The sequence below is a fragment of the Pararge aegeria genome, chromosome 16 (assembly GCF_905163445.1).
Source record: "Pararge aegeria chromosome 16, ilParAegt1.1, whole genome shotgun sequence".
Taxonomy (NCBI): Eukaryota; Metazoa; Arthropoda; class Insecta; order Lepidoptera; family Nymphalidae; genus Pararge; species Pararge aegeria.
Window position 1 is genome coordinate 6,720,821 of NC_053195.1, and position 13,182 is coordinate 6,734,002.

A 13,182-nucleotide genomic window follows, 5' to 3' on the forward strand; every position below is an offset into this window, starting at 1 on the left:
CCAAATAGCATAAATCCTCCTCCTATACGAGTTATATATCAATATTAGGGTATGCATTGCTTTTGTGCATGTATGAAGTGCACGCCACTGACAAAGGTCGTTAGCGTCAATGGCAGTCTGCGCTAAAATTATTTCAGTAACATGGCTCGATACACATACACGAAAACTTTGGACTTATAAGTAGAAGTCCAAAGCTTGCATAAGGCCAAGTCTGTTTTGTTGTAGGTGTAACGGCGAGATCGAGGCGGAATGCGGGCGCGGATCAGAGCCTATTGTGCGTTGTCTATGCAGGTGCACTCGTGGGAAAACGATATTTGGCCATCACGGATTAGGCCCGTTCTCTCAAGGGCTCCATACATCGGGCAATCCATCGAAAGCGAGGGATTGCACGTGTGTGTCCATATAACTACATCGAATGCGATTTTGGAGATTGGAAATGCAATAGTTTTTATTAATTTTTAAAGTATTCGACTGCTGAATGGCGCAGTGGGCAGCGACCCTGCTTCCTAAGTCCATAGCAGAGGGTTCGATTCCAACAACTGGAAAATGTTTGTATGAGTAACATGAATGGTTTTCAGCGTCTGGGTGTTTATCTGTATATTATAAGTATTTATGTGTATTATTTATAAAAATATTTATCAGTCATGGTGATGTGTAAATTTATTATTCTTATATCTGTAGGCTTATCACATACCTACATTTATGAAGCGTTCACACATAATTATGTAACCATTATTGTGAAGTGGTGCTTCTACATTCGTTAACTGAAGCTAGGAGGGTTTCAAACGCGCCTTCGTCTAAGAAAAGACCAAAACTCACCAGGCCGTTTTTTTGTTATCACCATTAAAAGTTAATTCATATTTAGTAATTCGCACCCAAGCATTTGTATACTGTATAATATTTTAATGGGATTTTTATACTTTTAGTGGTGGTAAGTAAAACACCACCCCTTATTAAAGGATACATAGTAAAAGCGGTGATAGCCTAGTGGTTAGAAATTCGGCTTCGCTTTCGGGGGCCGAGTTCGAATCCCAGCTCTAACTTTTATAAGTTATGTGCGTTTTAAGAAATTAAAATATCACTAGCTTCAACGGTCACAGAAAGTATCGAAGCATGCCTAAAAGTTCTCAATAAAAAAAAAACGTACTCATTGGAGTTGACCAATCTGCAATGTAGCCAGTTTGGTGGACTACGGCCTAACACTTCGCAGTGTTGCACTGTTTACGAGTAAGTATAGTTTAATAGTTCTCCGCTAGCAATCTGCTTGGAACGTCAATTATTATTATAAAAACAAAGTAGGAAATGATTTATATCATTGTATCCCAAGAATCGTAACGTTATCTTAATTAGATTTATTAAGTTCAGATATGATATTGATAAACCTATTTATAATACATACAATATCATGATGATTAGTTAAGAAATTTTTTGATTTATTGTGAAATAGCTTACTGTTAGATATTACGTCTTGATATAATAATCGGATGACGATCTTATTTTACAAGTCTAGTCACCTAAGATAGGACGCTTCCGTGGAAACGTACTTGTAATAGAGTTTTCGTATTACTGACGTAACTTCTTAGTAGGGGTCCACTACATATGCCTACGGCATGCAGTTTTGAATGTATTAGTTTGTTGGTAGTTAAGATTATCTTTATGCTATTTAAAAAAAAACAGTAAAAGATGTTATGTTATAAATAGTAACTGAGCTAATAATAATAATTAAAAAAAACCTCGTCAATAACATATGTAGGTAAATCAGCTGATGAAGGATAAACTCACTGATTATAATTATATAATTCATAGTATTCGTAGTTTTTCGAGTCCTATTCCAACATCTTAAGATAAGTAACATTTTACCAAAATCAAAATCTGCTAAGCGCTTTATGCGCGCTGTTGCGCTTTTGATCTAACCCCTACGAAATGTGCATTTTTCGGCATTAGTATTCATTTATTCAATATGTTTACTTCCGATTGCAATATCTATAAGCATGCGAAAATACAAGTCAATAATTTGATCTGTTGCTATGCTCGAAAGAAAGCTTCATTTAAACAAATTTAATTCAACATTCATTTATTTTAAGCCTATTTTATAAGCAAATTTGAATTGAAAATTGAATTTGAATCTATATTGCACGCCTCATAAGCGAAGCGTTGAGGTTCTACGTGCGTGGTGCGTTGAGGTTGAGGTCTACTCTCGACATTTCAAAAAAAGCAGTTTTCTCAAAACTGAAATTGATTTTTTGTTATTTATATTGCACTTACAGGTTAATTTGAGTACACTAATATCAAGTCAAATAATTTGTCAGGCACATAAAATACATTTCAATAACAATTTTTTTGTTTAACATAGTAAATAATAACATTAAACATAATCTTTTCTGGACGTCCGTGTATGGACGGGTGTATGTGGCATCAAAATTGGTCGAAAAAATGATCGTATCGGAATATTTTTTTTTTAATTATCTAAAGTAACACACGACATAATTTCTTAGTTAATATGAGCGTTCAATTCACTGTCGTTAAATTTCCATGTAATTATTCTAGCTAATATTACTTGTAACTTTCAATGTGCAATCATTATGACATTCCCGTGTCTTGTTTACAAAAAATGAATAATAATTAATATGAAAAAAAAAAATTGTAATGAGCATTGAAAGTTTCAGTTAAAAAAAAATCAATTTTATTGTGAAAAAAATGAGATTATGAGGCGTGCACTTTTGGATTTTCCATTTTTTTTGAAAAATATGATCGAGGATTTTATTATTGGTGGCAAATCTACGAGGGTCAATTTATTATTAGTCAATGTGACGATCGCAATATATCCTGATTGACTGACACTTTTTCACTATGGGCTAAAATATTATTCACTTTGGGAGATAATGACTTAGTCCCATTTCATATGGATCGAACGTCCTATACTTTCACCTATCCATGAATAAAAAATTGCTCAAAAAGTGACACATTGCGTTCGATTACACGGCAATAAAGTGGATAAGTGAACAAATGTGATATTCAAGTGACAATTTGAACTTGCACGCCATATTTGGCTCTTCGGATACCCCAATTATCAAATAGCTGACATTTGGCTCGTTCAGGCTACTTGCCTTCACTAAATACAATAATGTAAAGCATTGTGCACAATTGTACCCATATTTGTTAACAATGGACCGGCTGCGTATTGACATCTGGTGGGTATTCAATTGTATGTTACTGCGAGATTTCATTGGATGACTATAAAGAATAGTTCGTAAGTACATGTACTTAGAGTTCTGATTTCATCAAACGGACCTATCCTGAAATGGTTCTAGGAGAGTATCGTTTAGTGCATTTTGGATGGTAATGTTAAACATTGGAATTCCACTTGCGCGATAATCGCGCGCGAGGGTGACAGCTTTATTTGCACTTTTTGTGTATTTTATCAATGATGTTATAAATAAAAAAGGTAGATAAATTGCTCGGTAAAAACATTTAATCATGTCAAAAGAACTCCACTCGCATCTCGCATCATATTTTAAGATTCTAGCTCGATATATCAAGGTTAAAACTATAGGTTTTGTTGATCAATGAGACCTGGGTACACTTTGAAATATCTTTTTAATTACGTTAAATACCGAAATAGTTTTTTTTTTCAATAAAATTGATCTTGGATTCAATATTAAATAAAAATTAATTATAAATTTATCTAAAGGGCCATTTTAAACCGTCAATAATACGTATGTACACCTTTTTGCATTATTTGATTTGAGAAATTAAACGATACGGCAAATAATTCGCCTCAGGAATATTTGATTATGTAATAACTTCCTAATTGTTTAAATCAAATAAGTTAGGATGAAGTATTTGACGCGGATTGGGCGTTGTAAAAATTAACTCTTGTTCGGTGTGGGTGCGCGTGACTAGGTACTATTTTGTGTATAGCCGCCACTAATAATAATTGTCGGGAATTAAACAATGTAGTACATAGGTATCTACCTCATTTTTGTTGTAAAATTATAACATCACTGACTTTATTAGTTACATCAGCGTGGACATGATTATGATGTCATGCTTAGTTTGTCTTCGTTCCATTTTATCATACTGTTCAGCACGATAACAATAAAAATGTTCGTTGTTACGGTGCAATAATAAAGTAACGTTATTACGATAGTATAACTAAACTAAGACTAACAGTTATTTTTCTCATTATAGCAATAAGCTTACAAATACTAGGTAGAAACAAATGTACCTAATCAATGTTTCATTTTCTCCAGATAGTTCCTTGCCCCGTACCTAGTTCCTTTGTCTTAGCCGTCCGGTGTATACCTAAAACTCATATATACTCATTGTCAACCATTAATGGGTTAAATAATTAATATATTTATAATTATAAGCCACGCAAATATCATACCTAATGCGGTTTTCTCTATCGTAAAGATTATTTTTCACAGATGGTTCACATAAGTAATAAAGCATAATTAAGTTTTATTTACATTTCGCATTAAAGACGCTGAAACATTCATGATGTAGGCAAAACAGAAAATTTTAAGAGGTGCTTAACAAAAGTGTACCTACTCTGGTTCTTCAAAAATCATTGCGATTGCATATCTCTATCTGTTGAAGTTGTTTCGCAGTAGCAATATCTTTCATTAAAACTAATAGCGTTATTTGTGACGTTGAGTGATTTTTAAACATAAGCAGCCTTGTCGACAAATCGCTGTACGACACGTCTTTATCCATAGCTAGCCACGTCCCTTGACCAGATAAGAGAAATTCAGAAATTAAAAACCCCTACATGACCTTCCACTAATACCGCACCACTGCGCCAGGCAAAGTAATTCTTTTCACGATAAATAAATAAATAAATAAATATACTACGACAATACACACATCGCCACCTAGCCTCAAAGTAAGCGTAGCTTGTGTTATGGGTACAAAGATGACTGGTGAATATTTTTATGAATTATATATACATAAATACTTAGAAAATACATATAAACACCCAGACACTGAAAAACACTTTTCAGTTGTGGGAATCGAACCCACGGCCTTGGACTCAGAAAGCAGGGTCGCTGCCCACTGCGCCAGTCGGCCGTCACGACATGTCATCGACAGAAGATACATCGATTTAAATAAATGTCAATCAATTAACGAGTGTTTGCTAATGAATTATTTATTAATAAATAGCTACTGTTCTGTTTTTATATGGCATTCGCTCCTCTGCCCTACGCTTGTGAAATACGAACGCCGCAAGATGACGCTGTAGCCTTAGTACAAAAGTGTCGTTTTCGCATATCAAATTCTTTATTACCAAAGTAAAATGGGCCTAATTTTACTGGTTTTAGAGTCGCTCTGCCAAAAGCCCTGGCTATGGAATGGTAGGCAAATTTGAGCTTTATTGATCTATTTATCTAAATAGTATTCATTTTACTCTGAAATTAAAGTATTTCGACACTCGAAAACGTCTCCTCGATTGGGAGTGAGCAAAATATCTTGCACTAAGGTTATTGTTCTGTTCGGAAAAACGTGCGAATGTTTTAAATCACAATACCTTTTAAACGTGTTCAGATCGACATGCTAATGGTGATGTTTATAAATGACAATTCATTAGCATGCTCTCCAGTTTGAAATATTTATGTGATCTATTTGACTATCAAATTTTATGTAGCATAGCAGGTACAATATTATAAATTGTAGTGCTATAATGAATAACTATAAAAGGAAATCTATGAATTGTACATGCATAATATAATACTTACAATAGGTTTTATGAAAAAAAAAGACGACATAGACTTTCACTTGCAATTATTGCAAGTCATTTGTTTCCGAAGATATTCAGATCTTCCCAACCGGTTCTTCAAAGTTGGTAAAAACACCCATTTTCTGGCACTTCTAAAACAAGAACCACTATAGGTACCTACTTATCGATTTTTCATAAACATGGTTGGTGTTCCTGTGACGCACGCTAACAATTTGTAAACGCGGATTAAACCTTTAACAATCTTTACCTTTTCCCAAAGAGATGCGATTTTTTTTAACATTCACAAAAACATTTCATACAATTCAAACGCTTGAGCCAATATTTTAGGTTTTCGCACCAAAATGTTTAATGGTAAGTAGCAAATAATAAATAAATAAATTTGATTGATTGATTGAACAGTTTTCAGTTGTGGAAATCGGACCCACAGCCTCGGACTCAGAAAGCGGAGTCACCGCCCACTGCGCCTATCGGCCGTCGATTTTTCATCAGGTAAGATTGCACCCAAGGGCTAGCTTGTATTGGACGAAAAAAAATATAGGACCCGGATTCGCCGCTCGGCCTATCATCTTTGACAACTGTGGTGTTTTTGCACACTGTATTTTTCTGCGTCAGAATTCACCGGTCGACGTACTTTTGCAAGCGAGACTATCAAGTATAGGAAAAATTTAAACTTCTCAAGGGCATCTATTCTCGAACGAGATATACTTCAGAGTTCAATGGTGGGATTTAAACACTGAACTGACTTTAATATTTTATACTAGCTGTTGCACGTGACTTCAGCAGATTTTTTTCGGTTTTTTTAGAAATCCCACAGGAGTTTTGCCAGCGTAGATTTATTTAATTATTTATTTTTCTACTTACGACTAGTATTACACGTATCAACATACATTATAACTATATTTTACTTACCTACATGCTAAACTTTATCAATGTAAGAAATGCACCACAGAGCAACCTTTGCGAGTTCAAAGTGAAAGTCAAATATTTCTTTATTCAAATAGGCACATAGATGGCACTTTTGATGCGTTATTATATACAAAATGCATATAATAGTCATAGCAGTGAATAGTGATGGCGATAACTACAATCGTAAATTTAAAACTAAAGCTATGAGGGTTCCAATCGCGATCTGGTCTAAGAAGAAGCCCACAACAAACTTAGCCGGGTGTTCTTTTTGTTATCACCATCTCACATTGTCATTACAAAATATTTAAGAAGCAACCTGGTTCAGTCAGAGTACCTACAACAAAACAGATCCGTTCTCTAAGCAATGTCGTTTGTATTGTCGTTGTCGTTAAATTGATATCTTAAGTCCGTCTTCAGGATGCAAAACTACTCTATGCTATCTGGAATGGAATTTTCAAAATGGGTTTACCTGTGACTAACCAAAGTTTTTTTTTTCCCGGGATCTTTAAAGCATCATATTGTCTCCACGTGGGCAGACCTAAGAAAAGATGGGCTGAGGATATAATCCACATCGCTGGGACGGAGTGGATAAAAGCTGCCTAAGAAAGAAAAGTGTGGAAAGATATGGAGGAGGCTTTCACCCATCCTGTGGAATCCATCTAACATAAGGACTAAAATACTGATACTATAAACACACACACACACACACACATTAACCAAGAACTAACACAAGTAGTTAGTAAGATTTTTTTTGAAATTTTAGATGGAATAAATAAATCTTTATACACAGTTTCGCATTTTAAATATCACCCATGAATAAGTATATACTATATATATAAAAAATACTTACTAGTATACATACCTATAGCAACAATAGAGCTATGGAGCTATAGCTATACCCTAATTCATAGGGATTTGGGGATGGTTTGATATTGATAAATTCGTGAGCCCACATTTATAGGGTAGGATTATTATCACATCCATTTCAAACGACCGACGATGCATCCCAAGTAAGGAAAAACAAATAAAACCTTCATTCGGACTTGAATTTCAGACCTATCACACACTGTCCAGGGCTCTGTCTCAGCCTTAGAGGTCCAAGCCTCATTAACACGCTTTTATTTTTTATATGACCGTTGGCACATTTCGCAAATACATATATGACATATCAACTTCATATTATTTGCAGAATTGTTATTTTGAATTGCGAAAGTATATAATAAATACTTTCCACACTTGCATCAACCCCTTGTTTTTAATTTGTTTTAGTTTAGTTTTAGACTTAAGCAAGATGAAGTCAACAACTCTTTTAATTAAACATAATTTTAATTTAAATGAAAGAATAAATATTGTAATTTTTGGCGTTGATTTTGAGTCGTATCATTGTTCTGAGAACGTCACAAATAGTCTCGAAGTCTGGCTGAATTCGGTGAGAAAATAAAACTATTCAAGCGCATCTATTCTTATATATAACGACGTTTTCATAATATCATTGTTCACTTTATCTTGTATTTGATAGTTTTGTTCATTGATTTTATATGAGTTTTGATCATTAATTTAACATAAGCTCAGTGGTTTCGAACATCAAATTGTTTTGATATTGTGTAGGTACCTTTTTATTATTAATAACTTTGACAATCTGAGTAAAGGAATCTTCCTTCTTACTGGCTAAACCATGGTTCACGTGCCAGATGCAACCCCGTGAAGGGCGGTTCTAAAGAGACAAACTAAATATATATTTAAAAATAAAATAAATTACTTAACTATCTGATAAAAAGATACTGACTGAGTAGGTACGTTTTTGTCGACTTCCGAGTAGGTATTTTATGATTAACCAATAATCAATATGTCTTTATTTGTATTATTAAAAAAAAATGACAAGACAATTTTGTTTACTGATATACTTGTATCAGCAAAGTTGAGTGTAATCTCCACTTTTTATAAAAGTACTTGTAATGTTCGCGTAATATTTTCAATCATGACATAAACGTATTGCACTCGGCCCGACTCCGACTAGACCGTGTGCTTTGTTCCACACCGCCTTGAATTGAGACGGTTTAAAAGACATACGTATCTCTACTAGCGTCAGTATTGATTACGACTCATTTGAAATAACTCGCGACAATATGGCCCAGACTAGTGAACTGAAGACCGAAATTTATTCATCCGCTTTGGAACTCATCGGGAACACGCCTCTCGTCGCTCTCGATAGATTATGGACGGGTCCCGGACGCATTCTAGCCAAATGTGAGTTTATGAACCCCGGAGGATCACTTAAAGACCGTTCATCACTTTATATGATACAAAATGCTCGCGATAGTGGAAATTTGAAGCCGGGTGGATCGGTATTAGAAGTTACATCGGGAAATCAAGGATGCGGCCTTGCGGTGGTATGCGCCGTGCTCGGACATCCCATAACTCTCACTATGTCAAAAGGTAACAGTGTTCAAAGAGCTATACACATGGAAGCGCTCGGCGCTAAGTGTGTCAGGGTTGCACAAGTTGAAGGAACGTACGGAAATGTGACCTTGTCGGACGTGAAACAAGCGGAAGCGGAAGGCTTGAAGATAGTCGAGGAGACTGGTGCTTTTTACGTGAACCAATTCAACAATGGAATGAATTCCGCTTCGCATTATCATGGTACTGGACCTGAGATTTGGAGGCAGACGGGGCATCGTGTCGACGCTTTCGTGGCTACAGTGGGCACAGCTGGTACGTTTGCGGGGATATCGAAATTCATAAAGGAAAAGAATCCTAAATCTTTGTGCTACGTTGTTGAGCCGACTGGCTCGGAGCCTATCAAGGGTGAACCAATTACGAAACCCTTGCATTTACTGCAGGGCTCGGGTTATGGATGCGTGCCTAATTTATTCGAGTTCGATCATATGGATGGCACACTCAGTGTCACTGATGAAGAGTCAATGAACTACAAGAAACTGATTGGCGAGAAGGAAGGTCTATATGTGGGTTACACAAGCGGCGCTAATGTGGCCGCGGCCGTGAAACTTCTGCAATCGGGTAAGCTGCCTAAAGATGCCTGGGTTGTAACCATTCTTTGTGACACTGGGTTGAAGTACACACCCGTTCCAGAGGAGCTCACGTAATGTTTTTTTTTGTATTCTAAATAGATATCCACTACCTATTAAAAATAGGTAACTTTTTTTTATTTTTAAAGTGAATTATATATTATGCGGATAATTAATATATCTACTCATTATTTAAGTAAATTATATTAAGTTGTTAACAATGTTTTATTTTATCATCATCCTCCCCACTTCGATAACATTACAGCCTTGGGACTAGCCTCCTCTTAAATAGTGTTTAAGATAATAAAATGAACACGCTACTCCAATGCTCCTTGTAGGGCTAAAGTTTGACGAGTATTATCACAATTCCCGCGCTAGTGATAATCACTAGGACTGATGTATCTGCAAGATACGAGGATGGCCTCACCCGAACCTCGGAATCGAAAACTTCGTACAACAATCAAAACCCATTACCTACCTAAAATTATTTTGGCTCGACCCGGGAATGTTGCCAATCCGGTGACCTCGTGACCCGTAAGACATTAGCCAATTTTTTTATTTATTTATGAAATTGCCTACCTAATATTATTCTTAAAAAATAACTTATACATAAAATATAGCTGTTTCCCGTGAATTTATTCGCGTTTGTTTTAGTTATTCAATTTCTCTATATTTGACTGTTTGCAGGCTAAACAGGAGCATATCCTGCTCTAGAATGCAATCTATATTTTAACGAAATTGTATCGAAATCTGTTTAACGAACGAGGAAACACACGGAGTAATTTCCGAATTATAATTAGGTTATAACGTGATGAATTAACTTTTTTTGTACAAGTCATTTATCACTAGTTCCTTACATGTACTGCGTAGTGTTGCTTTATTTGCCGATGGTTTCTTACCATTAGGTGGGCTGCTTGGAGTGTCAATTATTACTACAAATATCATCAGGGAATCGAATCCAGGACCTCATAATTTATCGTCAAACAGTAAACTAAAGAGGCAATTTATCTTTATCCCAAGAATATTACTATATTTATTTGACAAATTGGCTGGTATAGCTTTTTATGTGGAGGTCAGAGCGAACGATCTCTATGTATCTGCGTAAATATATTATACATAAGCAAGTACAATCTCTCTTTTTTTACTAGTAAATACCTATAAAATGTTTTAGGATTGACATTATTGCTCGATATCATTATCAATATCTTTTCCGTTGATAATAATTTCGTGCTTGACAAAGATTAGGTACTACTGGTGAATACGAAGGTATGTTTGTTGGTTTGTCCTTTTAGGATGTTGTCACAGAGTAACAAACAAATCCTCCTAATTTTGAGAGAATTTCTATAGAGTTACGGGTCTGAAAGTGGCATATTTTTATCACGAGAAATTGCATAGATTCTAAAGGATAGTGCAATTATTAGATTTCAATTGGTTTCATGTTAAAACGAATGGATGTTTTTCATAAAATTACTGAATTTTATATAAACACTTTTCTTTATGTCTTGGTAGTAATAACTTAGGATACTTAAATCCCGACCAAATCTACTAATACCACTTTTAAATTTGTAAGTGCATTTCTTGGATTAGCCCTATTTCACGCAACTTTGGCAATAATAACATGACTACGGAACCGCGGGCAGGTCACGTTGTAAATAAATGATATCTAATGTAAAACAATTTATCTACTTGCAATATTGACACTTGCAGCTTGCTTAGCGTATTAGCCTAAGACTTAATCAGTGTGCGTAATTTACTCGACTACGACAGTGCCTTCAAAACATGTACTCAGTAAACCATACCATTGCGCTTCTTATTTAATAATTCAATTTATCAAGAAGAAGCAATACTAAAAATTAAAGGTAAAATGGCTCAGATTGGCGAAAAGCAGACTGAAATCTGTTCATCTGCATTAGATCTCATTGGGAACACACCTCTCGTTGCTTTCGACCGAATATGGCCGGGACCCGGACGTATCCTAGCTAAATGTGAATACATGAATCCTGGAGCATCAATCAAAGACCGGTCATCGCTATACATGATTAATGCCGCGCGTGAGAGTGGAGAATTAAAGCCGGGTCGTCCGGTCGTAGAAGTTACATCGGGGAACCAGGGATGTGGCCTAGCAGTCGTGTGCGCAGTTCTAGGGCATCCCTTAACTCTCACGATGCCAAAAGGTAATAGTGTACAAAGGGCGATTCACATGGAAGCGCTCGGTGCTACATGCATCAGGGTACCTCAAGTTGAAGGCACCTATGGTAACGTAACAATGGCGGACGCATTCGCAGCAAGAGATGAAGCCATTCGACTGAGCGAGGAGACAGGAGCATACTTTGTGAACCAGTTCAGCAACAAAATGAATTCAGGTTCACATTACTGTAGCACCGGACCTGAAATTTGGAGACAGACTGGGCATCGAGTCGATGCATTTGTAGATACAGTGGGTACTGCGGGCACCTTTGCTGGTACTTCAAAGTTTTTGAAGGAAGCCAATCCAAAAGTGTTATGTTACGTGGTAGAGCCAGCTGGTTCTGAACCCATCAAAGGTGATCCGATTACGAAGCCTTTGCATTTATTGCAAGGTTCTGGATATGGTTTGTTGCCTGATTTATTTGAATATGACCACATGGATGGAACCCTTAGTGTTACTGATGAGGAAGCAGTAGAGTATAAGAAACTAATTGGTGAGAAGGAAGGTTTATTCGTGGGTTATACGAGCGGTGCTAACGTGGCTGCAGCCGTCAAGTTGTTGAAGTCGGGTCAGCTGCCAGAAGATGCCTGGGTAGTCACTCTCCTCAATGACACCGGATTAAAATACACACCTATTCCTGATGAACTGAAGTAATATAACAAAAAAAAACTTTGCACTTGCACTTTGCACTTGCACTTTGCACTTGTATATACAATCTGTTAAAGATAATCTTTTATTAAAATCGAATGAAATCAATTGATTTTACGACTTGAAGTACATACTTAATCAAATGACACGATAATAATGTGTACTTAATTGATAATCTGTAAATAAGTTCTGCTATGGTAATAAAAAAAGTATATTGTACGCAGAATCAAATTCACTCACTCGATCAAATCACTGCTTTCAAATTCAATGTTTATCGTGATTTAATATCATCTTTTGTAAAACACAATACTTTTTGAAGATTAACATTCATGGAATAATCTTATTATTCCTTCCTACCGAGTTAAAGATTACTACTGTAAATAACTGCAGACCAGTAACATTACTTAGCGTTTTAAATAATAATGACCTGTATTCACAGTATGTGAGCCATGATTATCATCTCAAGCTAGATAATAAAGCCGAACTTGAAAATCACACGTTTTTATTGTTGATCGATATGTATTAGATAATATTATACAGACGCTTAGTCTATAAGTACCTACGTAAGTAGGTATTCAATTGCGTATAAGCAAATAACAACTAAAGGTTCGTTTATAGTTTATGTATCAACAATAGTTGTCCCAACGCACGCCACGTTATGAATTTCATAGGCA

The 13,182-nt window shown here is 35.7% G+C and overlaps 2 protein-coding genes across 2 annotated transcripts; both read left to right on the plus strand.

Annotated features, from left to right (window-relative positions):
* The first annotated feature begins 8,657 nt into the window (after window positions 1–8,657).
* Window positions 8,658–10,051, plus strand: LOC120630716 (putative inactive cysteine synthase 2). The gene has a single exon (XM_039900004.1). It carries the CDS (start codon window positions 8,773–8,775, stop codon window positions 9,748–9,750), a length of 978 nt encoding a protein of 325 aa, XP_039755938.1. The 5' UTR covers window positions 8,658–8,772; the 3' UTR covers window positions 9,751–10,051.
* A 1,348-nt stretch (window positions 10,052–11,399) lies between these two features.
* LOC120630349 (putative inactive cysteine synthase 2) lies at window positions 11,400–12,547 on the plus strand. Its single transcript, XM_039899549.1, has one exon. The coding sequence runs from the start codon at window positions 11,537–11,539 to the stop codon at window positions 12,512–12,514; it is 978 nt and encodes a 325-aa protein (XP_039755483.1). The 5' UTR covers window positions 11,400–11,536; the 3' UTR covers window positions 12,515–12,547.
* Window positions 12,548–13,182: the final 635 nt, after the last annotated feature.